The sequence below is a fragment of the Andrographis paniculata genome, unplaced genomic scaffold (assembly GCF_009805555.1).
Source record: "Andrographis paniculata isolate CXL003 unplaced genomic scaffold, ASM980555v1 Contig95END, whole genome shotgun sequence".
Classification (NCBI taxonomy): domain Eukaryota; kingdom Viridiplantae; phylum Streptophyta; class Magnoliopsida; order Lamiales; family Acanthaceae; genus Andrographis; species Andrographis paniculata.
This window is the reverse complement of record NW_026137634.1, coordinates 661249-686030: the sequence shown is the minus strand read 5'-3', so window position 1 is coordinate 686030 and position 24782 is coordinate 661249. Positions and strand designations below refer to the sequence as shown.

Below are 24782 nucleotides of genomic sequence, written 5' to 3'. Positions count from 1 at the left end.
GGAGATCGCCGCCGGCAATGTCGACGGCCAAGGTCCCCGGCTCAAAAGAGTCAAACAGAAAATGTCTTCTTATTCTTCCCACGCCTACCGATCGGACGGCAAATCGGAAAATTTGGAACCACCGCCGTCACGATTGCCATTAATAAAAATCAGGCGAAGGAGGAGTCCGGAATCGACGAGGAACAAGGATAAAATTAGTAGGATTTTGATTGTGGAGAAGGATCTGATTAATAAGGACTTGTCGAATCATCAACAGCGGTTCAAGATCCCGTGCAATGAGATCGATCATTTCAAAAAATTCCTTACAAGGGAGGAGCTGTCGAAGATGGAGGGTGGAGAGGATGTCCCGATCGAAGTGGTGGATCCGAAGGGGAGAAGATACGAATCGTACATGAAGAAGAATCAGGTCGGAAAAATGTTTTACTACGACATAAGGAGGCCATGGATGCAAATTGCAGAAATCAATGGGTTTGTAAAAGGTATGCATCTCGCTCTTTGGGCTTCTCGTGGACATCGGAACAAGCTCGTGATCGAGCTCAAAGTAGGCGACGGTGACGATGAAGATGATGGAGATGATGAAGATGATGAAGATGAATGCGATGATGATGATGATGATGACGATGACGATGGCGATGACGATAATGATGATGGCGATGATGATGATAATGATGATGGCGATGACGATGAGAACGAGAATGAAGATGAAGATGAAGATGACGAGATAGTAGATATTATGACATGAAAAGTGCTACCACTGAATACTGGGATTGCGAGTCCATTTTGGATTAGTTAAGAAAATTTGTGGCTCGATTTTATTTTTAGAATTTTTTTTTTAATACAATAGTCAAGATTTTCTATAAAAATATAGAATTAGTTTCGTCCTATATAATTTGTTCTTATTTTTTATTTTCGTCAATTTTCATGTAATTTATTTTTTTTTTAAATTTAATCATACACTTTAATTTCTATTTAAAATTTAAAATTTATAATTATTTTAATTTTAATTAAATTATTTAATTATTTTAATCTACAAATAGTTTTACTATATAATAATTATTTTTACTAATACACTTATTAATTGTTTACTAATAAACCCATTGTCTTCTACGATTTGCATCCATGGCCTCCTTATGTCGTAGTAAACTGTGTTTTTGACCTGATTCCTTTTCATGTACGAATCATATTTTCTACCCTTGGGATCCACCACTTCGATGGGGACGCACTCTTCACCCTCCATCTTCGACAGCTCCTCCTCGGTAAGGAAATCTTTAAAATGATCGAGCTCTTTGCACGGCATTTTGAAGCGCTCGACAAGTCCTTATTAGCCAGATTCCTCTCCACAATCAAAATCCTACGATTTTTACTGTTGTTCCTAATCGTCGAATCCGGACTGCTTCTTCCCCTGATCTTTATTGATGGCAATTGTGGTGGCGATGGTTCCCAATCTACCGATTTAGGCTCCGACTGGTAGGCGCGGGAATAATAAGAAAAGGCATTTTCTGTTCTTCTCTTTTGAGCCGGGGACCTTGGCCGTCGACATTGCCCCCTATTCCAGCCCTGTGAGTAAATATTTGGATTTGGTGTTCCTGTCTTACGGCCACGGCCAGTTGGTCGCGTATCTCCGGCTGGGCTTCTGCGGCCTTCGCCAATAATTTTTGAATGTCTATGAATAACGGTGTCTTGTTGCTTTCCTCACACCATCTTGTCACATGATCCACCATGTTGTCGTACGATATAATGATCTTACTATTCTTTCTTCATATGTTGGGCCATCGCCCGGAGGCGATGGTCCGGCACCTTAATAATTTTACCTGCATAATTGTTTTTGTTAAGAATTCGTATGAACATTTTCAAATTCGCCACCGCCAAATCGGTGGGGAACTCCTCGCACGACAGTCGCACTCCCTGGAAAAATTTATTATTTCCTCTTCGGCATCATTGAAAGCAGCGGCTGGTTCTTCCACTTCTAATGAATTGAGCCGGTCGACATTGCCGGTGGCGGTGGTGATCTGCTCCGTCCGAGGCCTAATTCTACTGTTGGTGGGAGGATAGCTCCGGTGATCGGAATTATTGGGAGGAGAAAATTTGCTTCCCTTCCCTTCGATCGGCAACGGCAACGGCAACATATATCGGACTTCTGCTTCAATTTAATTTCTTGATGGCTTTCCTTGGAAATCTTCTTCTTCTTCTTGTTGACAGTCTTTAATTTTGCATGCGTGCTCTGCTACTTGCCATTCTTTATTTATATACTATCATTGGAGTTGGAGTTGGAGTTGGGTATATATTTGAAAAAGTAATCAATTTCCAATATTTAAATAAAAATGAGTTGGGAGTTTTTTGTTTTTTAAATACTATATATTACTTATAGGCTGCTGCTACAACACACCGCAACACAAGGTGTGTTACTGTCGGCAGCACACAGTCTACATTAATATAATACAACTATAGCACATGACATAGTTTTATACAGAAAAATCAATATTTGATTTCAGCACACCGCATACTGTTATACAGTAGTCTTATAGGGCACACATATCCATTTGATTACAGCATGCCACGTACTGTTACACAGGACGCTCGCTATAATTATAAAGTAACATCACCTGTCATTGTTATAAACAACATGTACTGTGTATAATAAGATTTTATGCTACTTTTAGAAAAATCAGCACCCTAATCGTTCCTATTATTTATAATATTATATATCATAGCCATAATTATATTTAGTAATACTCCATTCAAAGAAATAATTGAGCTAATAATAGTGTACGACATTACTAATTTGCTGTAATATCAATATCATTATTATTATCATGTGTATTTTTGTTTAGAATGTTCTTCTTATATATGTTCAAAGTGGTGGCTAACTAGTAAAAATCTTTTGATCAATATATCCTCAAGTTAGCTTTATACTTTCTGATAAAAAAATTCATGTAATGATTATGGTTGATTGTAATTTACTACTATAACAGTCAATTTAAAAACCAAACTAATTTTATTATTATCGTTTTTAAAATTATTAATATTATTGTATAGTTTGAAAATTATATTTAAAAGTGAATATGTAAATAAAATAAAATAAAATTGAATGAATTTGATGCGATCACTTAAAATAAGAACATGCAAATAGAAGAAATTTGATACACAATTCAAAAAAATATATATATATATATTTGACTCGATAGAATAAAAAATAATAACAAACAAAACAAAATCGAAGAATTTATAAATTTTTTCTTTGAGTAAAAAGAATCATACTCCCTCATTTCTAATATAATAGTTTTATTTACCATTTTTGTCGGTCTCAAAATAATAATCTCATTTGCATAAATATTCGTATTACTAAAAAATTATTCATATTTTTTTTCATTATTATTACACAAATATCACTATTTTTTACACTAATACATCCAAAAAAATAATAAAAAAAATGATATACTCCCTCCGCCCCACAAGAAGGTTGTCATTGCCTTTTTTTCGTGTTGATCTTTAAATATTAATTATTATATCAATATGTGGTAGAAATCAAGAGAAAAAGAAAAAAATAGGTTTATTAGTCTCTTACAATACAAATACAATGATATTTGTCGAGTAAATTATTTAAATATAAGGATATTTTTAATGTTAAGTATAATGACGCAAAAACTAAATGACAACTTTCTTGCGGGACGAAGGGAGTATATATTTTACTCATATTTTTTACCGACTATTAATATAATACTTCATCCGTCCCATTGGAATGGTAGCGTTTGTTTTTTGCACGTAGATTTTTGAATACTAGTATTATATTGGATTGTATTGTAGTAAAAAAGACAAAAATACTCCTATTAGTACGGTGTAATATAAAAGTAATGACATTTGTGTAATATATTATAAGTTGAAAAAGTATTTATTATGTTAAGTAGGTTAGTACAATTATTAAATTGAGAAATGATAACCGACGGATAAAAATGAAAAATGATAACCTTTCCTGAGACTGAGGGAGTATTAATATTTTTTAAATTTCATGTTTGATTATTGTTATGAAACTGAGAGAATATATATTTTTTGTTTTTTTTTTTTGTTTTATTTTCTCACAAATCACAACAATCAAGCAAATAATTTACATTTTTCTAAAGTATATTTTAAAATATTATATATTTAATAATAATAATAATAATCATCTAAAAAATTATAATTAATTAATTAATTAAAAAAGCGTAATTAGTTAGTACTAGTAAATACCAGTAGTGATTAGTGGATTTGTATTGTATTGTAGTGTAGTGTATAAGAAGCGTAGTTGGAGGGAATTTAGCAGCAGTTAAGTTAAGTTAATTTAATTTATTGGGACTGACTCTGCACGTTAGCTTGACGACGAAGACTCCTCCTTCCCCTCTTTCCTTTCCTCATTCATTCCCTTGTGCGCTGCGCAGGTAAAAACCTAAAAACCGCATCTCCCCCAATTCTCCACCCACCGCTCCTACTACCGCCTTCATCACATGCTTTTCTTTCAATTCCCAACCCCTCTCCCCTAATTCCGATCCATCCGATTCCTGTTTCTGATTCTCCTTGGGGTTAATCGCTTTTTTCCGCGTTCCGATCGATGAGAGACGGCGAAAATGTCCAAGGTGAAACACTTGTTGAGGAAGCTTCACATCGGCGATCACCATCAACACGGCAGGCCGCCGCCGCCGCTCGATCCATCTCCGCAGACAGCGCCGTCGGTGCCATCGACCTCATCCTCGCCTTCGTCGCCCTCTGATTTGCCTCCGCCGGCTTCGTCGTCGGAGAATGAGAGATCGACCAGCGGCAATTTCAATTACTTCGAGGAGGAGTTCCAAATGCAATTGGCGCTGGCAATTAGCGTTTCAGATCAAGGTCAAAGCTGCGTTGACCCTGAAACCGCACAAATCAACGCTGCCAAGCAGATTAGCCTTGGCCGCCTGCCTTCTCAGAACCTTGCGGAATTTATGTCGCTCCGATATTGGGTAAAGTAGCTCTTCCTGATAATTTATGCCTGCCTATTTTGAGATTTCGGGTTTCAATTCATTGCATATATCTGTTTAGTGGAGATCTGATGAGTGGGTGATTTTAATTTCCGGTTAACTATTTTGATTTTGCGCTGCCCTGCCCTGCCCTGCCCTGCCCTGCGCCAAATTGATTGTGTTTTACATGTAATGATGGTTTTAGCTTGTACCTTATTTTGGGCAATCATGTTAGGTAAAACTTTAATTCTCTTGAATTGTCGTTACACTAGTTTGTAAGAATTTCTCATTCGACAGTCTGTTGTGTGCGGGGTTTGGATGCTGAGTAGTGGTATTTTATAACCTAAATATTCCAGAAATAGTTAGTGAATGATGAAATGGTGTCAATACCTATAGTTCTTATGAAAACAGTGATTTGTGCATCATGCTGTTATTCTTCATTAGGCAATTGACTGACATGCCACAAAACTGCAATTTACATTTTATGATAGACAATCATTTTTGCAATACATGATCATGCTTGATTACACAATTGACAGGCATACACATACCAATGACTATATACTATGTACATTGACAGAGAAGCTTAATAATTCGGCCTTTATAATTAATGAATCCAAGTTCTGGTGAAGGTTTGCCTGTAACTGCTTGGATTCTAAAATGCTGCGTGTTTGCTTCTCTTAAACATTGGCAGTAGGTCAAGTTTATTTGATTTTCAAGTGGAACTGGTGGTTACATTTGAGGGTCAATATATTTTAAAACAGCACTGATGTGTACTGTTAGGTATTCATTTGAAATAGAGCCTTTGACATGCTAACAGCAATATAGATCTAGGGCAATATGAAGCAAATTAAACAAGTAAAGTGGCACATCACTTATATATTGTGGTTTCCCTGTAATCTCATAACCATTCCATCAAAAAACTGTCAAAAATAAAGTGCTTTTTTCTTTTCTTTTTTCTTTATTGTCTCTCTCTCTCTGTGTACGTGAATCACTTTTAAGTTTTTAAACAGTTGCTGAATATCTTCCTTCCTGTGATGCAGAGTTCTAATGTTGTAAATTATGATGAGAAAGTAGTAGATGGATTCTATGATGTGTTTGGAATAGACTCAAATTTGGTGGTACAAGCAAAGATGCCATCGCTTGTAGAACTTGAGTCCATTTCACCAATGGATGATATTGGTTGTGAGGTTGTTTTAGTGAATCGTACAGTTGATGTAGAACTTCGGAAACTTGAGGAAAGAGTACGGTATATGTCCATGGAATGTCATGCTTTGGATAAGACCTTGAATACGAGTTTTCTAGTTCAAAAAATTGCTGAGCTCATTGTTCAAAGAATGGGAGGACCAGTGAGTGATGTTGAAGAAATGTTCAGGAGATGGAAAGCCAGAAATCGTGAATTAAGAATTTATTTGAATACAATTGTTCTTCCACTTGGTTCTCTTGATATTGGGCATTCACGTCAAAGGGCCTTACTTTTTAAGGTAATAAGAACTGTTGTTTGTTATGTTTGGTTCAATATCTGCTGATATAAAATATATTGTTTCCATTGTAATCAAGTAGACCTGTTAGTCTGTTACTGTATGATGTGATATCATTTATTGAAGATAGTTTATATGAATTTGTTTACTATTTATAGGTAGCTCATTAGCCTCATAACATATTGTTGAAGCCTGATAATTCAATGTTCTCCATGTTTGTGAGAAGCCTATATCTCAATATGAACACCTTACTGACCTGCTTCTCCCTTTATGTGCTGTATGTCATGGTCACTTCATACCTACCAGAAAAATGGATTTCTGATCATTTAGTTGAATGGTTGTTTATAGGTACTTGCGGACATGATTAACCTTCCATGTAAGCTTGTCAGAGGAAGTTATTATACAGGCACTGATGAAGGAGCTGTGAATTTGATTAAATTGGATGATGGAAGGTACGGACTTGCTTTTGTTTTACCTTTTATATATTTGATCTCTCAATGCTGTTTTTACGTGTCTGATTTCATGAGTATCTTGTTTGGTTGTGGTGGTTGTGTGCATTTTAGCTGGTTAAACTTTTCCCACTAGTTGGTTTTTAATTACCATCACTAAACTCCTCTCTCTCTCTCTGTCTCATCTGTATGAATCACGATAATGCAACACATTTAGCTCCGCTCGTAGCCTTTTTCAGCTCAAGCTGTATCATTGATCCCTTATGGTTCCATCCATGAGATTGTGTATTTCAACCATTTTTTAAGCTACTTTATTTGTTTCCATTAAAGATTGTAGGGTGTCTGTTTCTTCTTTTGAAAGAATATAGCCTCGAAAACCAAAAAAAAATCCACTACAATCATTATTAAATTTGTTACAGGCCATGTGCTTCATGTTTCCCAACATGTTACCAAATACAACACTGCTCACAATCATTTGGAAGTTGCAAAAGTGGAAAATAGTTCATTAGCACTCTCCTGCTATGAGCACTTCATCCGGTTAGAATTGTCAAATTTGGTGTTTGAACTAATAGTGTTAAGTGAATCCTAGAATCCGGACATCTTGCTGCTCAGGTTTAATCTTTAAATGGAATTCTCGTGGCATACTGATCCAATTGTTGTTCTATAGTTCTTTGATATTTATCTCTAACAGGTCTTTTGTACGGTTGCAATATTTTTTCCTTAATACTACCCTTGGTCCCCATTTCTTTAGTTACTATTTTTGGACTTACTCTACATCTTTGGTGAACATTTATAAAAATAATTAAACTATTCCTGTAACTGGTGCAGCGAGTATATTATCGATCTCATGGGTGCTCCAGGCACACTCATTCCTGCTGAGGTGCCGTCTGGTCATTGTCAGAGTTTTGGTTTAGATACCAGAAATATTCCTACGATTTCAGGGATACCCAACTTGATTGAAACTCACAGTGCAAGTATTTTGAGCTCAGAATCATCTGCTAGTGCAAGGCGGGTAGGAAGGAAAATGCCGGCAAGGAAGATGGAGCATGATGTTGGAGATGCTGATCTCACTCCATGGAAACCATCTGAAGCATCATTGCACGCCGCAAAGAAAAAGTCAACCAGACAAGAATCTGAGAGTGGAGGTACTTATAGTTACTCTACAAGTAATACCAAGGAACCGTCATTTGAAGAAGTCCCTGTACTGCATCCAAAGAGTTCTGACTCAACAGGCAAGGATTTCCTTCCAGATGTAGGTCCTCATGATTTTATGGAAGAAGACGCACAGGAAAGAAGTGGACTAGTGAGAAGAGAGAGGCTATTTGATCCGTACCATGGAGAGACAAATCATTCTCTCTTACCTTTCAGTGGATTGCAGCAATTAAGCATGGCATATAGTGGCAGTGAAAGGCCACTTCCTGAAGGTTTGGGAACACAGCTGTTTCACCTGGATGCTGAAAGACAAAATTTGACTACCACTGCTCCAGGGGAGCAAAATGTCAGAGTTAGTCATGATGTGATTTCTTTAAATGGTGCTAGCATTTATCGACAAAATGTTGAGCAATCTGGAGATACGGGGGCTATGCTAATGTCCATCACTGACCAGCCAGAAATTGACAGAATCCATAATGTGCAACTTGATCCAGTACTCAATGGAGTTGCTGAGATCTTGTGGGAAGATCTTCAAATTGGTGAACGTATTGGCATAGGTATGAATTTCTGCATCAAATTTATTGTCCATCATTGAATGTGTTTTGTTATCATGGGGGTGTTCTAAGTTCCTTCAGATTTAGTTTCAGTAATATTCATGTCTACACAGTTGTTCCTGAGTTGGAAATCTGTGCACTATGAAAAAAACTGCATCTTGACATATATTTTTGACAATTTTATTTAATTAAGTGAAGATTGGCATTTTTTAATATGCATTAACCTCAAAACCTTCTTGTTTGTGTTAACCTTTGCTTTTAGGCAATCCTTATAAGCTGTAAATCATTTAATTTCAATGTGTTTTCTGTTTTCAGGCTCATATGGTGAGGTCTACCGAGCAGAATGGAATGGCACGGTGGGTTATATATTGTGATAGTTGCATTCCTTTGCATAAAATTATCAACTAGTTTACTAGTACTGTTTTTTTAGTGAGTTATGATATACTTCTTGCATTTACCATATTTGTGGGATTCTATGAAGTTGTGTTGGGATATTGTTTGGTTTTATTTTTGTGTTCAATAGAATGAGTTGCCAGTCCATATTAACATCCTCTTTGCAAGTTTCTTCACAACCATCTGGTACTATTGGGAGCATTTCTGCATTAATATTCAATTTTATTGGCATATCTAATGTCTTTTAATTACAGGAAGTTGCGGTAAAGAAGTTTATGAACCAAGATATATCTGGAGATGCTCTTGCCCAGTTTAAGTGTGAGGTATATGCTAATATTCTAACATTTCACCATATGGTTATACTTTCGCTGCTAGAAAGATGTTTCTTTCTGTTTATCTATTTTTTCATTTTCTAAATTCTAATCAGCTGCTCCCTGTTGCCTGATGCAGGTTGAAATCATGTTAAGGCTGAGACATCCAAATGTTGTTCTTTTTATGGGAGCAGTTATACGACCCCCAAATATGTCCATATTGACAGAATATCTTCCAAGGTTTGTCGGATATTCAAACTTGAGCATGTATGATGTGTTGATAAAATTTGCTCTCAAGTCATTATATAGCTTCATATAACATTAGTTTCTTTACAATTACCTGGAAAATAGAAGCTTCTGTTAAAATTACAGTGTCCCATTCTACTTGGGGCATGCATATTAGGTAGAGCCCGTTATGCACTTGTATAATATGCATGATGAGTTTTATCTTTATTCTTTTAGATATTATAAAATAAAATGAGAAGCGATTAATGTTTAAGTTGGAATAATCGGAATCAAGGGCAGAGTTTAACGTAAGTGAAATTCTTTCAACCAACTGGCATTTTCAGGTGTTTTCAAACTATTTTATTGCTCACTTTATGCTCTTTTTTTAAAATAAGAATTAGAAGTTGATACATTGTCCTGAGGATCATTTTCTTCCTATCATATTATAGCTTCTCAAAACTTACTATTCACTTGCAGGGGTAGTTTATATAAGCTTTTGCACCGTCCAAATATCCAAATAGATGAAAAAAGGCGAATAAAGATGGCCCTTGATGTGGTATTGGTTTCGTTTCAAGTTTTTATTTTTATGCTTTTCCTCTCATTTGCCACTGATATTTTTATTTTACCTCTGATAATATGCTCATCTTTTGCAGGCCAAGGGAATGAATTACTTACACACTAGCCATCCCACCATTGTGCATCGAGATTTGAAGACTCCGAATCTACTTGTTGATAAAAATTGGGTTGTGAAGGTTTGTACAGTTTCTCATTGAGGCAATACTAGATTATGAACATGAACATGAACATGATCTCTCCTCTAATGTATCTATTATCCTGTAACAATATGCTAGGTTTGCGACTTTGGTATGTCACGCTTACAACACCATACTTTTCTATCTTCAAAGTCCGCAGCTGGAACGGTAATGCCTCTGAAGCCACAGCTTCATTTAGCTGTTGTTTGTTATATTTTACCTGTTACGAAAGTTAACCTGCATTGCTAGAAAGGGAAAGGGAGTGGGGTGGGTGGTTTGTCATAAATGAAAATGGAGCAAACATTATAATTGTGGCTTTGTATGCTTACTAGTTGTCTTCATGATACCTGCAGGCAGAATGGATGGCCCCTGAAGTCCTGAGAAACGAACCATCGAACGAGAAGTATCTTATCTACCTTTACCTGCATAGATCTACTTTGCTGCTTCTAATTCATCTATGTGATGAGTTTTTCTCTATAAATAAATTGGCAGATCCGATGTATATAGTTTTGGAGTGATACTGTGGGAGCTGGCTTCTCTCAAGGTGCCTTGGACTGGAATGAACTCAATGCAAGTTGTTGGAGCTGTTGGCTTCCAGGGTCGGAACCTGGAGATCCCGCCTACCGTAGATCCCCTGGTGGCAGGGATTATAAGTGACTGTTGGAGTAGGTTAGTTTCTAATTCTTCCCAGCCTACACATCTTCCATAAGTAACCTGGAATATACAAATGTGTGTATCAATATAATTTAATCCATGCATTTTTTATTTTTATTTTTTCTGCAGAAACCCGCAGGCACGGCCGTCATTTGCACAGATTATTACCCGTCTCAAGAGTCTGCAGCGCCTGAGCATTCCACCAAATAAATCACAAGGGGCCGTGTTTTAGAATTAGGGCAGCTCGAATCTGGAATGAAGAAGAGATATCCAGAGAGCTGAAGTCACGAGTTTGGGTAAATGTCAATTTATATATAGAGGGAGAGAAAGGTTGCTGCATTGGCGGGTGTCGGTTCATTCGAAGTGGGAACTCTACACAGCCAATTCAGAACTGAGCAACCAACTGTCCTCAAGCTGAAGAGGAAAGGGCACAAAAGTGTTCATGAAAGAAAAAAGGAATAAAAACCAAAAAAAGAAAAGAAAAGACTAACTTGTGAAAGGCCTAAGATGTGATGGAGAAAATTGTACACAATGACTTTTTCTCTTCATGTCCTCCTCTATTTGTAAGAATCTTTTAAATAAACATGAAAAAAAAAATGCAAAAAAGGGTGGGGGTGGAGAATTGGAGTTTTTGAATCTTTGTTGAGACCATAGGAAAATGCAACTGTGTATAAGAAGGGTCTCAACAGGTTCATCCAAAAAGAGAGTGGCTGAAAGTGTGGGTTGAGTTTATGAATTATCCTACTAGTAAAAAAAAAAAAAAGGGAAAAAAAGCACGCATGTAGCTGGTACGAGTCAGTCTCAGTCAGGGCAGGGTTTTTATCTTACATTCCTTGACATGCTTGCATTTGTCCTCCAATGAAAATAAAGACATAATGAATGTATAAAACAAATCTCCACTCTCCTCCGGTGGCTTATTTCATTGGTTTAGCTCTCTCTCTCCCTAACTCAGTATGTTCCTTTTGATTTTGCTTGTGATTTAACAATACAAAATAGGAAAAAAAGGATTACTTGCTACTACGCCCCCACTTTATCAGCATACGCATGTCTTCTTTAGTCATTGATAGTATTCTTTTTTGGTAACACTTTCCATTTTCTTTATAAGTAAGATTTTTTAACAGATATTTTCAATAGCAAAATATCTAAAAACAAAATCAATCAAGACGGCCTCCATTCCATTCCATTCCATTCTATTCTATTCCAACAACAAAACAAAACGAAAAAAAAAAATGGCCAGTTCTAGCGGCAGCAGCTCCACCTTGTTCCACCACCTGCTGCTCTATCGAAGGCCAGGAGCAGCAGCACCACCACAATTGCCATATTCATCGTCCTCCTTCTCCAGCAGAAGCAGCCACTGGCACTCCACCCTAACCCTAATCCCCAAATCTAAGTATCATGATGATCGGCGGCGGCGGCGGTTGTGGTCGTCGTTCAAGAACAGGCCAGAAACAGAGTGCCCGGTGCCGGTGGATCAGCAGCCGATGAAGGAGTACGAGGCACTGGCGGATTCGTTCCCGTTCTCATGGGCCTCGGCCGACCTGGTGGAGTACTGCTCCAGGCTCTTCGCCACGGGCGCTTTCTTCGCCCTCTTTGTGGGGCTCCCTGTGTCGTGGGTCGGGTCCAAATCCCACGAACCCTTGAGCCTCGCCTTGGGCGCCGCCTCCAGCGGCCTTTTCGTCGCCATTCTCGCCGTCGTCAGGATGTACCTCGGCTGGGCTTACGTCGGCAATCGCCTCCTCAGCGCCACCGTCGAATGTATTAATACTAATATACTCTTTCTAATTTTTTATTTTTTTTATCTCCATTCCATTCCATTACTGAGTAGTAGTAAGTGAAACGGAGTGATTTGGTTTGGTTTGTTTCAGATGAAGAAACAGGATGGTATGACGGGCAGGTTAGTCTCCAACGCCACGCCACGCCCCCTCCCTCATTCATCCATTCAATTTGATTCAATGATTTATTTTTAATTGTATATAATATAGATATGGGTAAAGACTGCAGAAGTATTGGCTCGCGATAGGCTTCTTGGTTCATTCTCTGTAAGCACTGCACCGAACTAACTCATCACTTCCTCACATGACTACATTCTCGTCGTCCTCCATTAATTTATGTCTATATATATATATAGGTGAAGCCGGTGCTGGGCAGATTAAAGAACAGCCTGGTCGTCCTCGGCATATCATTGCTCATCTGCATAGTCCTCCTTGTAAACTCCGACGACAACAACAATAACAGCAATGTTGGCCTGAAGAATGCATCCTTTTCAATTTCAAGTGATCACAGAAGAGCCATACCGGGAGTTTACAACGACGAGGCTGCAAGAAACTTCGAGCCGGATGCTTTCTGCGGCGATCAAACTCTTGTTCAATAATATATATGTATGTATATGATTGACCTGAAATATTTGTGTGTGTATAGACATAATACATTACATATATGTAAGTGCTTGCTTACTATATCTTCTTCTTAATTTGTATAGCTTCCAAAGATTGTGTTATTCTTGTAGGTGTCGGTTTTGTTCAAATCAATATGGGTTTGTTCCACAAAAGTGAGGTTAAATTACACTATCCCAATTTATTTTGTCTTATACTAACCGATCACCAACCCTCCTCATGTCTATTTAAATTTTTTATTTTTATTAATTTTTTGTTTTAAAAATACATATGTTGTTGGTAATTCACAATATAGAAGAAACACAATATATATTAATACTGCACAATAAAATTCATATTTTTATTAAAAATTTAAAATAAAAATTTAATATATACTTATATACAATATACAGAGAATATATAGATAAAGTAATTCTACTATTTCTTTAAACAAGTTTATCCATGTATAATTTTATTATTTCTATTTTAACAAATAATAAAATAAAAAATACTATTTTTTTCAGTTTATCCCACTATATTTTTTATCAATTTTTTAATAAATATTTTATAATATTTTTACTTTATTTTTTATTCATTTATTTTTATATTAAAATAACATTATTTGATAGTATTTTTGTCCAAATAAAAGATAAAATTAGTTCGAACAAATGAAATGCTTCAAGTTAAAATATTAAACAAATACACTATTTATTCCTTATTTTTTTTAATTATAATTTGAATGTAATATTAATTATATATTAAAAAAAAATACTCCCTCCGTCCCATAACAAAGTATCCATTTTTTTCATTTTAGTCTCTCCCATAACAAAGTATCCATTTTCTTTTTCAGTAACTGTACTATCTACCTAACGTTACAAATACCCTTGTAACTTACAATATATTACACAAATGTCATTACATTTATATCACACACACTAATAAGGTTATTTTAGTTATTTCTACTTTATTTCTACTTTATCCTAATATAATACTAATATTTCTAAAACTACGTGCAAAAAGCAAATAGATATTTAGTTCCGGGACGGAGGGAGTAGTATAATTGAGGTTTGCAAAAATTACTGATTAATTAAGATTGCATTATTTTAAGAAAAACAAATTTATTACTACATAATAGACTATTTTATATCAAGGGAATGGATTAGTGTCGATGAATATATATATTTTTTAATAGTTTATATTAGAATATACATATTTTCTAATTGATTGAAAAATTGGACTTGTTCTTATATGTTTTGATGTTTTTTTAATTGTTTTAAAAACAATTAACAATTGAATTAAAAAAATATATAAAGTATGATGTAAATAGACATTTAATATAACAATTGGAATATAAAATAATAAATTTTTTATTTGAACCTCTTCATTTCCACCTTAAGGCTTAATGCATGCATATATATGGAATACAGAATTTTGCTTATCCAAAGCTACATTCTAATAATAGAAAGGTTATTGTCCTGATGTCCATCCAAACTTGTCTTTGTTTCTATTTTTAGTCCAATAACATCATCATGGTACAATCCCACCAAAAGTATCCCACCCCATTTATTCATGAACAATCAATATATTTTTCCAACAAGTTGCTTTGAGTAGAAGGAATTTTATTTATTTATTACTTTCAAAATTAAATATATTAATTTTAATAAAATATTATATCAAAAATACTATTTAAATAAAAATTTAAACTATCATCTTATTTAAAACCATTTAAAATAACAACCAAATAAACAATGACTTCGACAACTTATGATTTTGATTAGAGTTATTTTAATACTCGATCCATCATAATACATTTGTATTACGGATTTTTATCCATCTTAAAATAATAGTTTTGGTTTTAAAAATAATTATTGTGATCTTCGTTCTATAAAAATATTATTTTCATATTTTTACTATAATTGTGTGAATACCATTACAATATTCTTTTTAATTTTATAATAATAAAAGTAAAATTATCTTTTATTATTTATTTTATATCCACTCTTGACTCTAAATAGAATGCTATTATTCATTAAATCTACTAAAAAAAATAAATAAATTATTATATTAATAATGAGATAATAGTATTTATAAACAATAGTATCATTCTTTTTTTATTAACTATAACAACTTTTTTATATAAAAATATGCTTATGTATCATTATTTAATACTACTTGATAAAGTATTGTTTTTTATTTTGTGTTATTATCCTTAATTTAAATATTTTTACATTTTTTTAATAATATTTTATACAAATTCATTTTATTTTTTATACAATATTAATAGGTATTTTTATTTTATTTTTTTCTCTTAATTTGTATTATGTATGAATATTATATTAATAATCAGAATAAAAATAAAATTAAGGTGTACTTACTCGATGAACTTTTCTAAATTTTAATTTAAATTATTAATTTAAACAATAAGTAGAATATATTACTATTTCATAAATAAAAAATAAAAAGTACTAGTAAAGATAATATAGTAAAAAATTTAAAATGAATAGAGACTTAATGACTATATATATATATATATATAAGTGAACTTTGTATTAATTTTTAGAATATGTTTAGAATATATAGACATTATATTATTCACTTATTATTTTAATTAAATACTGTAATTTTTCATTTTTTGTATATTTATATTTTTCCTTCTTCGCGAAGAACTGTCTATTTTATTTAACTTATATATATATAGAGAGAGAGAGAGAGAGAGAGGGGGGGGGGGGGGGGGGGGGGGTCTCTCTAGGCGTGTGTGTATATATATATATATAATAGTTGGTCCTTGGTTTTCTATGTAGCTGTTCCTCCTTCATAAATCCACCATTGGCATTTGGCAGTGAGTGTCTTGCATTTTGTGTTCGTCTTTTCCAACTTCAACTTCATCAATACCAAATTGAATTTGAATCTGAGCTGTTTGTCGATGGAGGGGAGGAGGATAATGGAGATGGAGATGGAGTTGGGGCTAACGCCGCAGGAATTGGCGCGCCTCGACCCTCTCATCCGCGCGCACCACACCTTCGACGCATTGCCCAACACATGCACTTCTCTCATCTCCCAGCGCATCGACGCCCCCGCCGACGCCGTCTGGCCGCTCGTCCGCCGCTTCGACAATCCCCAGCGCTACAAGCACTTCATCAAGAGCTGCACCATCACCGGCGACGGCGGCGTCGGAACCATCCGCGAGCTCACTGTAGTCTCCGGTCTCCCAGCCTCCACCTCCACCGAGAGGCTCGAGATCCTCGACGACGAGAGGCACATACTCAGCTTCCGCGTCGTCGGCGGCGAGCATCGCCTCAACAACTACCGATCGGTAACTTCCGTGAATCAATTCGACGAGGATGGAAAAACCTACACGATTGTGTTGGAATCGTATATTGTGGATATACCTGAGGGGAATACCGGCGAAGATACCAAAATGTTTACAGATACCGTTGTGAAATTGAATCTCCAGAAGCTTGGGGCTGTGGCAACATCCAGCAAGCAAGGGGAACGATGAATGGATCGATTTTGGAGCTAATTTGGTGGTAAAACTCTTCGATTGTTGGAAAATTGCAAGCCCTAGGTTTGAGAAACGACGCAGCAGAGGATGAATGGATCTGAACTCTGATCGATCTTCAGGTATACAAATACAATGACTGTGTGGGTGAAGCTTGAAATTGAAATTGGTGATTGTTGTTTTCCATTGATGATAAGCTCTGATTATTTTTGAGTTACAAGGGTTACTTTCATCATAATGCAATTTGAGATTACTTTGCAATAATTGCAGTTGTTGAATAGAATAGTTTTCATTTCTTTATCATGTGTTTCTTGGCTGTGTCTGTGTGTGCTTATAATTGCAGCTACCTCCATTATACAAATACTCATGATTCATTTTTGGCTAGAAAAAGAAGAGTGATTTTGGTGATCAATGTTTCTTTACTTCTTCTTCTGCTGTGCATCATCAATAGATATGTTTTGCTGTAGGGGTCAAATCTGGCTGTTTTCTTTATCAGGATTGTTTGTAGCAATCAATTTCAACATCTGTGTTGCAGTTAGTCCATTATGATATGTTTGCTAATGTCATTATGTGTGTGTGTGTGTCTCTCTCTCTCTCTCTATATATATATATATGAATCTTATTTGGTTTGGCTGTGTTTTGATTGGATCCAGTTCTTGTTTCTCTGTTCTTTCATTTGGATGTGATATGTTTAGATGTAACAAATTTTGGTTTCTTTTTTTTCTTTTTCCTTTTTTTTTTAAATTTTTTTGTGGGTGTATAAAAAATGTGTGCAAGTTGCAAGGAGAATAAGTGGGGGTGGGCTATTAATGGTTTCTACAGCAAATGCCATGTAAAGGACTGCTCATTTGCATTCTATAGAATTCAATGCTAGCTAGCTGTTTATTTAGAATACACATCACCATTTTGACTTTTTTTTCTTTTTACCAAAATATAAAAATACCATCTACTATACATACATACATTATACATATACACACACAAAAACTGGGATGTACATACATATATGTTTCTGGTCTGAGTGTGTATATCTTGGACCATTTCTTGGCATTCACTTTGAAAATTGAAACTGATGAGAAAACTAGTTAATACATTCATACTTCCACATAAAAGGGTCTTTTGTCTTTTTGTTCATTTTTCTTGTCCTATAATTAGTTTGATTTCATAATTTACTGCTATCCTCCTACCCACCCCCACAGAAATATGTACATACATATGTGTCTATATATAGAGAGAGAGAGAGAAAGAGGGTAAGCAAGTTGTAGGGATTCTTGGATTTTCTTTTTCAAACCCCCCCTCCCCCTCACTTCTTTTATTTAATTGATTCATGATGCTTGCTTTATTTATGTGGTGTGAAGAAAGGATATAGGAAAGGGGATCATGCTTTTTAGCAAAAAAACACACACACACACAAATAGATAATGTATACAAACACACATACTATTTATGAAAATACAAGTAGGTGAGCAACTTGCAAGAAAATTTTTGAACTTTTCAATAATGTCAACTCACACTCGAATGGAAATTGATGATGATGATGATGAGCTATAGGTTGCTAAAGCCATGTGACACCATCACCACCACCACCACCACCACCACCATCATTGTAGTGTACATTTTGATTGGGCATGAAATCCAATGCATGGTAACTATGATACTTTCTACTTTCTAGTCATTTCTATAAATTATACAATGAGTCTATGGTGATTTTTTAGATTATATTAATAAGATTTGATGTAAATAAATATCATATATGATATTTTGACATTTTGGTCTGTCAAAAATTAATGTATTCAATTTTGAGTAATTGTAATTTACACTTAAATAGAAGATATTCATACACTTAAATAGATTATTTCAAGAATGCCAGAAAAGACATTAAAAATAATTAGTTACTAGGGGTAAAGAAAAAAAAAAAAAAAAACTTTTTATTATTCTATTGCATTATTTATATATATATATATAATATGTAATAATATTCTAAAATATGCTTGGAAAATATAAACTGATAAATAGATAGCAGAAAGAAAAGTATAATATTTTAAATAAATAAATAAAGTATAGAATGCAACATGTTTTGGAAAATGATTAACTTTCAAATACTCTCTCTAAATAGTGGCTTAATATTATATTGAATTGAGGGTATCTAGTTGCTTGTGAAAATGGTTCAACAAACTATATACAATATTGATTGGACCAACCAAAATAGTAGTAATATATATGTATTATTATATATACACAAAACACACATTTGTATATATATATTTTAATTATTTATTGAGTTTTGTTGTCATTGTACGAAATAATAGCACTTTCTGTAATAAAAATAACTATAAATTTAGATAATAAACAAAAACGAAAATGTGTATATATATATATATATAAAAAAATTCTAGGATTTATTGCACTTCCCTTCGTCCCTATATATATTATTTATTTATATCTCTTCATTATTTAATTCACTGGCTAACTTAGTACTGCAATCTTTGGACCAATCGGAGCCTACTAAATAAAATTATTTGACATATTTATATCAAAATGGTTGAGTTTATTATATATGATGGTTTATCCGTTCATTCAATTTTAAGTTGACATTTTTCCTATGCAAAGCTGCAAACTTGTTGGCCCACTCCATTTATAGCTTTGCTCTCCACTTGCTCTTTAATCTTTATATATAACTCAAATTTCAAACAAGTATTACCATCATTCAAGCTTAAATTCACATTAATTTTATTAAGATTATTTTATTATTTCAAGTTATATTCATTTTTAAAATAAAATATAAAAAATCTCTCCTTTTATCTGTTATTTATATTCTTTTTCTCAAATTTACTCATATATATTTTTATTTTTTTTCTACCTGTAAATTTATATTACTAATTTTGACAAAATTGAAATATTAACATTTAATTATTTAATATTTATTTATAATAAATATTCCCCGCTATTTTTATATTTTTATCATTTTCTTTTACTCCGTGTGCTATATTTGTTGTATATTTATATTATATTAATACAAATTTTGTACTATTATTTTATATTTTATTTATTGACTATTATTCTCTCCGATCTCAATATAGTATCTCATTTACTATTCTAGAAACAAATTTTTTAAAAAAATATAATCAGTAGATAACTTAAAATATATTAGTAAATATAATTATATTATAACAAAAATAATTTTAAATTTAAATATATATAAATTAAAAAAATATAATAAAACTAATAATTTTAAATTAAAATTAAATTAATTCATTAGTAAAATTAAAATTAAAAAATATATATTAAAAAATTTAAAATAAGATTAAAATATATAATTTTTTTTAAAAAAAACAAATGACATAAAAAGTGACTAAGACTAAAATTAAAAAATTAAAAAACAAAAACAGTAAGTGAAACAAAGCCAGTATAATATTTAAAATATTATCGGAACGCTGCTCAATAATTTTATTCACCCGATAAATATATATATATATATATATATATATCTTAGCAAAATAAAAATAATCGAACTCAACTATGCTTTGCAGTCATTGCAAGCTAACCTTTCTCTTGTTAAGCTTTTCTGGTGTTTCCTCGGAGCAAAACTTTTGTCCCAATCCACCAAAAACATTGCAATAATAAACTCCAACCAGTTAAACCACATCGATCCATTTTTCAGCATCGCGGCGTCGCTCACAGCCCGGGTATCGGGAACTGGGTTGCCAATGCTTCGACTCTTGATTGCAGATCCTTCACCTTCCCGAGCAATGGAAAGTCGGGAGAGGTCACGAAATTCATGAAGTCTTGAAGCTTGGTGCCCGAAACAGACTTCTTTGCTTCCAGAGCCATCTGGACGCCCTCGTCTATGAAATCTGCGACTGCCACGAATTCCTTCTCGCCAAAACCTCTCGTCGTCATTGCAGGAGAGCCTATTCGAATGCCACCGGGCACTAGCGCACTTTTGTCGCCTGTAAGATAAAAAATACAATGGAGCTTCAAAAAGGTCATGAAGTTTATCCATAGTCTATATCGGGTGAAATAATGGTTTACGGTTCGCGAACCTGGTGTGGAGTTCTTATTGAGTGTGATCGACGCCATATCTAGGATTTTCTCAACTCTAGCACCATCAATGCCCTGGGAAGGTATAAGAAAGTCGATTGATTAGCTAAATTATGGAAATGGATAAAATCATTGAACAAGAATGGTCCTAAAATGCTCACCATGGGACGAAGATCCACGAGAACTAAATGATTATCGCTTCCTCCGGAGACCAGTTTGTATCCTAACTCCATTAGCCTACTTGCCAGAGCTCGGCAATTAGAGACCACCTATAGGATAAATCAGTAGAATTAATGTAATCGAATAGAGAGGAGGGAACAAATATAGTGATCGATTATACCTTGTTTTGATAAGCCTTGAACTCCGGTGATTTGGCGTGCTTTAGACAAACGGCAAGGCCACCGATTGTGTGATTATGCGGACCTCCCTGCATAGACAGAACCAAAAGTTTGCATAAATTTACAGAAATCAAGAGTTGAGCTATCGAAATTCAGATTGTATTTGTTAGAGAAATCTCAAGAATAGCTCAGACCTGTAGACCTGGAAAGACGGCATTGTTGATGGCTGATTCCAATTCGACTCCAAGAACAGGATCCTTCTTAAAAAAGATCATTCCACCTCTGGGTCCCCTGAGAGACTGAAGAAAATGCCGACATCATAACCACAGAGCCGAATGGCGTCAACAACTCAACTAGCAAACACAAAGAGTCCATAAATATTATGTAATCAAGATTAACCTTGTGTGTGGTAGTTGTTACGATGTCACAATACTCGAAAGGATTAGCAACGACGGACGCAGAGACAAGTCCACTTATATGAGCCATATCCATCATGAGAAATGCACCGACAGCATCGGCAATCTTCAATGTAAAACAGGAGGATAAAAGCATTAGAATATCAAAAGTACGTGAGGCAAGACACTTTATAAGTTTACCTTTCTCATACGAGGATAGTCAAAATCCCGAGGATAAGCACTAGCACCGGCAATAATAAGTTTAGGGCGAAACAGGGTCGCAGTTTTCTCAAGCATATCGTAGTCAACAAGACCTGCACAACAGTTTAATTAGTTAAAAGTAAAAATTTGCTTCTTTTTTTTAACTTCTTAAATATTTTGTAGCAAAGTGAAAAACCTGTAGACTCGTCCAGTCGATAAGGCATTGATTCAAAATATATAGATGTGCCCGACACCCGCCTCTTTGGTGTCATGAACCCATGTGACAAGTGTCCACCATGAGGTAAATCCAAGCCCTAATCAATTCAAAACCCAACCAAATAATCATCGTTCCAAATAGATATTCAGTGCATCGACTTAAACAGCCAGAAAAGACAACAATGTGTTTACCATTATGCGGTCATGTGGATTGAGAATTGCAGTGTAGACCTCAAAATTAGCCGGAGAACCAGATAATGGCTGCACATTTACACCCCATTTGTTTTCATCCAAATTAAATGCCGCAAGAGCCCTCTTTTGACAAAGGATCTCAAGTTCATCAATGTGCTCGTTGCCACCATAATACCTAAGCCAAGAAAAAAGAAACGAAATAATACATAACACAAGACTTTGATTCAATGCCAGTCTTGAATTTATAAGACACCGAATACCTTTTTCCAGGTAGTCCTTCAGAATACTTATTAGTGAGGCAAGAACCAACAGCCTCCATAACTGCTCGAGAGGTAAAATTTTCAGAAGCAATAAGCTCCAAGCTTCTGAATTGACGATTCTTCTCACTGTCAATAATGGCTTGAACTTCAGGATCAGCTTCAGCCAAGCCATAGTCCACAAAGCTGCTTCCAGAACCTATTTATCTCAAATTACATGAGATCAACATGTGCAAAGAACAATCAAATTGAGTAATAGCATACATTCTCATATCACAACAGTTTCTACCTCCAATTTCTGATTTAGGAACAGATGTGGAAGACATTGTCCTGCCAGTGCTTAAGCTCCCTTCTATTTTCAACGATCGAAAAGGCTTCACCGAACTCACTTTCATGTTTTGGCTGCCCCCAATTCCAACCCATTTGGAAGGATACATTGAGCCATTGATCCCAAATGGTTGTTGAATAGAGCTCATTGTGGCAGATCCACTGCAAGCCTGCATTGTCTCCCTTACTCTACTTCAAAGTGGTACCTGCCAACAAGTATATATTGAAATAATTGAAACACAAACCAATCTACACAAACAAACGAGGATGAGATTAGAATCATTTGAAATCAGATAATCATGCAGGTAATCCATCCAAGCTTAACCAGAGGTACTTGTTCAAGATAAAGTAATTAGCTAAGATGAACATCAAAATAAAGAATACACAAGTAAGCTTTAATCACATCATGCAGTAAAACACCAAACTGCAGCTGAACATGGAAAACTGTTCAAAATATTACATGTTATAACATCATAACAGGAACAAAAAATCATGAGCACTGCTGCAAAATTAAGGAAAATATAAGCCATTCCAGATATTTACATCCAAGTATGTTCCATAAACAGGTCTTTACAACCTCAAAGCACTGCTGCAAAATTAAATATAATGCAAAACCAAAAAGTTAACAACACTGCATATACTTACAAAATAATTAAACGCTACGGGTCAGAACTAACTTAAAAAGAGAAAATTTTGAAACACCCAATTCAGCCCAAAACAATCACTCTCTAAATAAAAATCAAATAAGCATATACAAATTTTAACTCAAGTGATGCAGCCCAAAAAACTTTGAAACAAAAGGAAACCCCTTGATTCGAAAGCTTTAATTTTTCATTTATGTTTTTATCGAAAAACAAGTTGAAGGCATAATTATCCAACCCAAAACAGGCTTGAGAATTTCTTTACAAAAAAGAAGCAGATAACAGAGCATAAAACTCTGAAGTGGCAAACAAAACTGGAGCAGACAAGGAGAGTTCTCCAATTCATTGAAACACTCAATAACGGACACGGCCTAAACCATAACTCACGAGGAGAAACAGAAAACTTACAGTAAAATTTTCAATCTCTCGTTCGGTTGGGTGAGAAGAACGATTTCTGTTTCCTTATTTCAATTACCAAGCTCCGCTCAGGCTTTTGCGCTCTTCTCCGACCAAAAACGGCCGACAAAACCCTTACAAAAACCTAATGGACCTGTCCGTGCGTTGCAAAGTTTTATTTTTGAAGGTTGGGGAAAAGAGAAAGCACTATAATTTATTGGTATGTATTTCGAACAATTTTGATTTTAGTATTGAAACCATGTATAATGAAATATTTTATAAAATAAAAAAATAGAATTTAAATTGTGAAAATTTTAGATTTGAATTAAAGGAAACAAACCCTAGATTTTATTGTACATTTTATATTTAAAAGAAAAATAATTAATGTAATCTTCAAATAAAAAATCGTATTAACGGCGAACTAACAGAATGAACGATTCCGTCAGATCACTTAACGCCGTGAATCAAAGATCGTTTCTACTTGCCCATTCGGTTTCGAACACCGGTCCAGACCGGCGGTTCGATTTTCGAACCGATTGTTTACGTTCAAATTGAAATCGTTGGAAAATCGAAACGAAACTGAATTTATTATTTTAAAAATAAATGGACTCGAACTATCATTTTAAAAATAAAATAATTAAAATTGATATATTAATAAATAAATAGATCAAAATTATATTTTATTCTTAAAATAATTTATAGAGTATATTAATTAAATTAATATTAAAAATATAACATATACATATAATCTAATAAATATATTTTCAATTAGCGTCAAATTGAAATTATGATCGGAAAAATCGGTTTCCGTTCGAATTTTTTATAAACTGAAACTCGCAGTTGGAATCGTTTGGACAAACCTAATTCATTTTGGTCCAAGAATTGGCGTGGGACCCGCCTTCCAAAGTGAGAATAGAACTCCGGATCCGAACCGAACCCATGCCCAAAAGCTTCGGAATCCGCGTTATGGCT

The 24782-nt window shown here is 34.5% G+C and overlaps 4 protein-coding genes across 4 annotated transcripts; 3 read left to right on the top strand and 1 right to left on the bottom strand.

Moving 5' to 3' along the window:
* Positions 1–4326: 4326 nt before the first annotated feature.
* On the top strand, positions 4327–11708 carry LOC127243421 (serine/threonine-protein kinase EDR1). The gene is made up of 13 exons (XM_051263425.1): positions 4327–4967; positions 6008–6448; positions 6794–6897; positions 7723–8603; positions 8916–8956; positions 9248–9316; positions 9444–9544; positions 10007–10085; positions 10183–10281; positions 10381–10449; positions 10635–10684; positions 10774–10950; positions 11065–11708. The coding sequence occupies exons 1-13, from the start codon at positions 4599–4601 to the stop codon at positions 11165–11167; spliced, it is 2583 nt and encodes an 860-aa protein (XP_051119382.1). The 5' UTR covers positions 4327–4598; the 3' UTR covers positions 11168–11708.
* Positions 11709–11851: 143 nt separating this feature from the next.
* Positions 11852–13432, top strand: LOC127243420 (uncharacterized protein ycf36). Its single transcript, XM_051263424.1, has 4 exons — positions 11852–12690; positions 12801–12829; positions 12918–12974; positions 13064–13432. The coding sequence occupies exons 1-4, from the start codon at positions 12165–12167 to the stop codon at positions 13304–13306; spliced, it is 855 nt and encodes a 284-aa protein (XP_051119381.1). The 5' UTR covers positions 11852–12164; the 3' UTR covers positions 13307–13432.
* Positions 13433–16044: 2612 nt separating this feature from the next.
* LOC127243672 (abscisic acid receptor PYL2-like) lies at positions 16045–17035 on the top strand. The gene has a single exon (XM_051263805.1). The coding sequence runs from the start codon at positions 16231–16233 to the stop codon at positions 16804–16806; it is 576 nt and encodes a 191-aa protein (XP_051119762.1). The 5' UTR covers positions 16045–16230; the 3' UTR covers positions 16807–17035.
* Positions 17036–20195: 3160 nt separating this feature from the next.
* Positions 20196–24039, bottom strand: LOC127243527 (serine hydroxymethyltransferase 3, chloroplastic). Its single transcript, XM_051263604.1, has 12 exons — positions 23823–24039; positions 22736–22979; positions 22450–22645; positions 22190–22364; positions 21978–22095; positions 21782–21894; positions 21585–21707; positions 21380–21484; positions 21188–21274; positions 21009–21116; positions 20850–20922; positions 20196–20756 (listed from the first exon to the last, which is right to left on the bottom strand). Exons 2-12 carry the CDS (start codon positions 22947–22949, stop codon positions 20482–20484), a joined length of 1587 nt encoding a protein of 528 aa, XP_051119561.1. The 5' UTR covers positions 22950–22979; positions 23823–24039; the 3' UTR covers positions 20196–20481.
* Between the last annotated feature and the right edge of the window lie 743 nt (positions 24040–24782).

Excerpts from the sequence above, each read along its gene's own strand:
- LOC127243421 (XM_051263425.1), top strand. The coding sequence starts at position 4,599 with ATGTCCAAGGTGAAACACTTGTTGAGGAAGCTTCACATCGGCGATCAC. Across the intron at positions 10,282-10,380 it reads ATAAAAATTGGGTTGTGAAG|GTTTGCGACTTTGGTATGTC; the intron begins GTTTGTACAGTT and ends ACAATATGCTAG. Across the intron at positions 10,685-10,773 it reads AACGAACCATCGAACGAGAA|ATCCGATGTATATAGTTTTG; the intron begins GTATCTTATCTA and ends ATAAATTGGCAG.
- LOC127243420 (XM_051263424.1), top strand. The coding sequence starts at position 12,165 with ATGGCCAGTTCTAGCGGCAGCAGCTCCACCTTGTTCCACCACCTGCTG. Across the intron at positions 12,830-12,917 it reads CAGGATGGTATGACGGGCAG|ATATGGGTAAAGACTGCAGA; the intron begins GTTAGTCTCCAA and ends TATATAATATAG. Across the intron at positions 12,975-13,063 it reads GGCTTCTTGGTTCATTCTCT|GTGAAGCCGGTGCTGGGCAG; the intron begins GTAAGCACTGCA and ends ATATATATATAG.
- LOC127243672 (XM_051263805.1), top strand. The coding sequence starts at position 16,231 with ATGGAGGGGAGGAGGATAATGGAGATGGAGATGGAGTTGGGGCTAACG.
- LOC127243527 (XM_051263604.1), bottom strand. The coding sequence starts at position 22,949 with ATGCAGGCTTGCAGTGGATCTGCCACAATGAGCTCTATTCAACAACCA. Across the intron at positions 22,096-22,189 it reads ATCCACATGACCGCATAATG|GGCTTGGATTTACCTCATGG; the intron begins GTAAACACATTG and ends TGAATTGATTAG. Across the intron at positions 21,485-21,584 it reads TAACAACTACCACACACAAG|TCTCTCAGGGGACCCAGAGG; the intron begins GTTAATCTTGAT and ends CATTTTCTTCAG.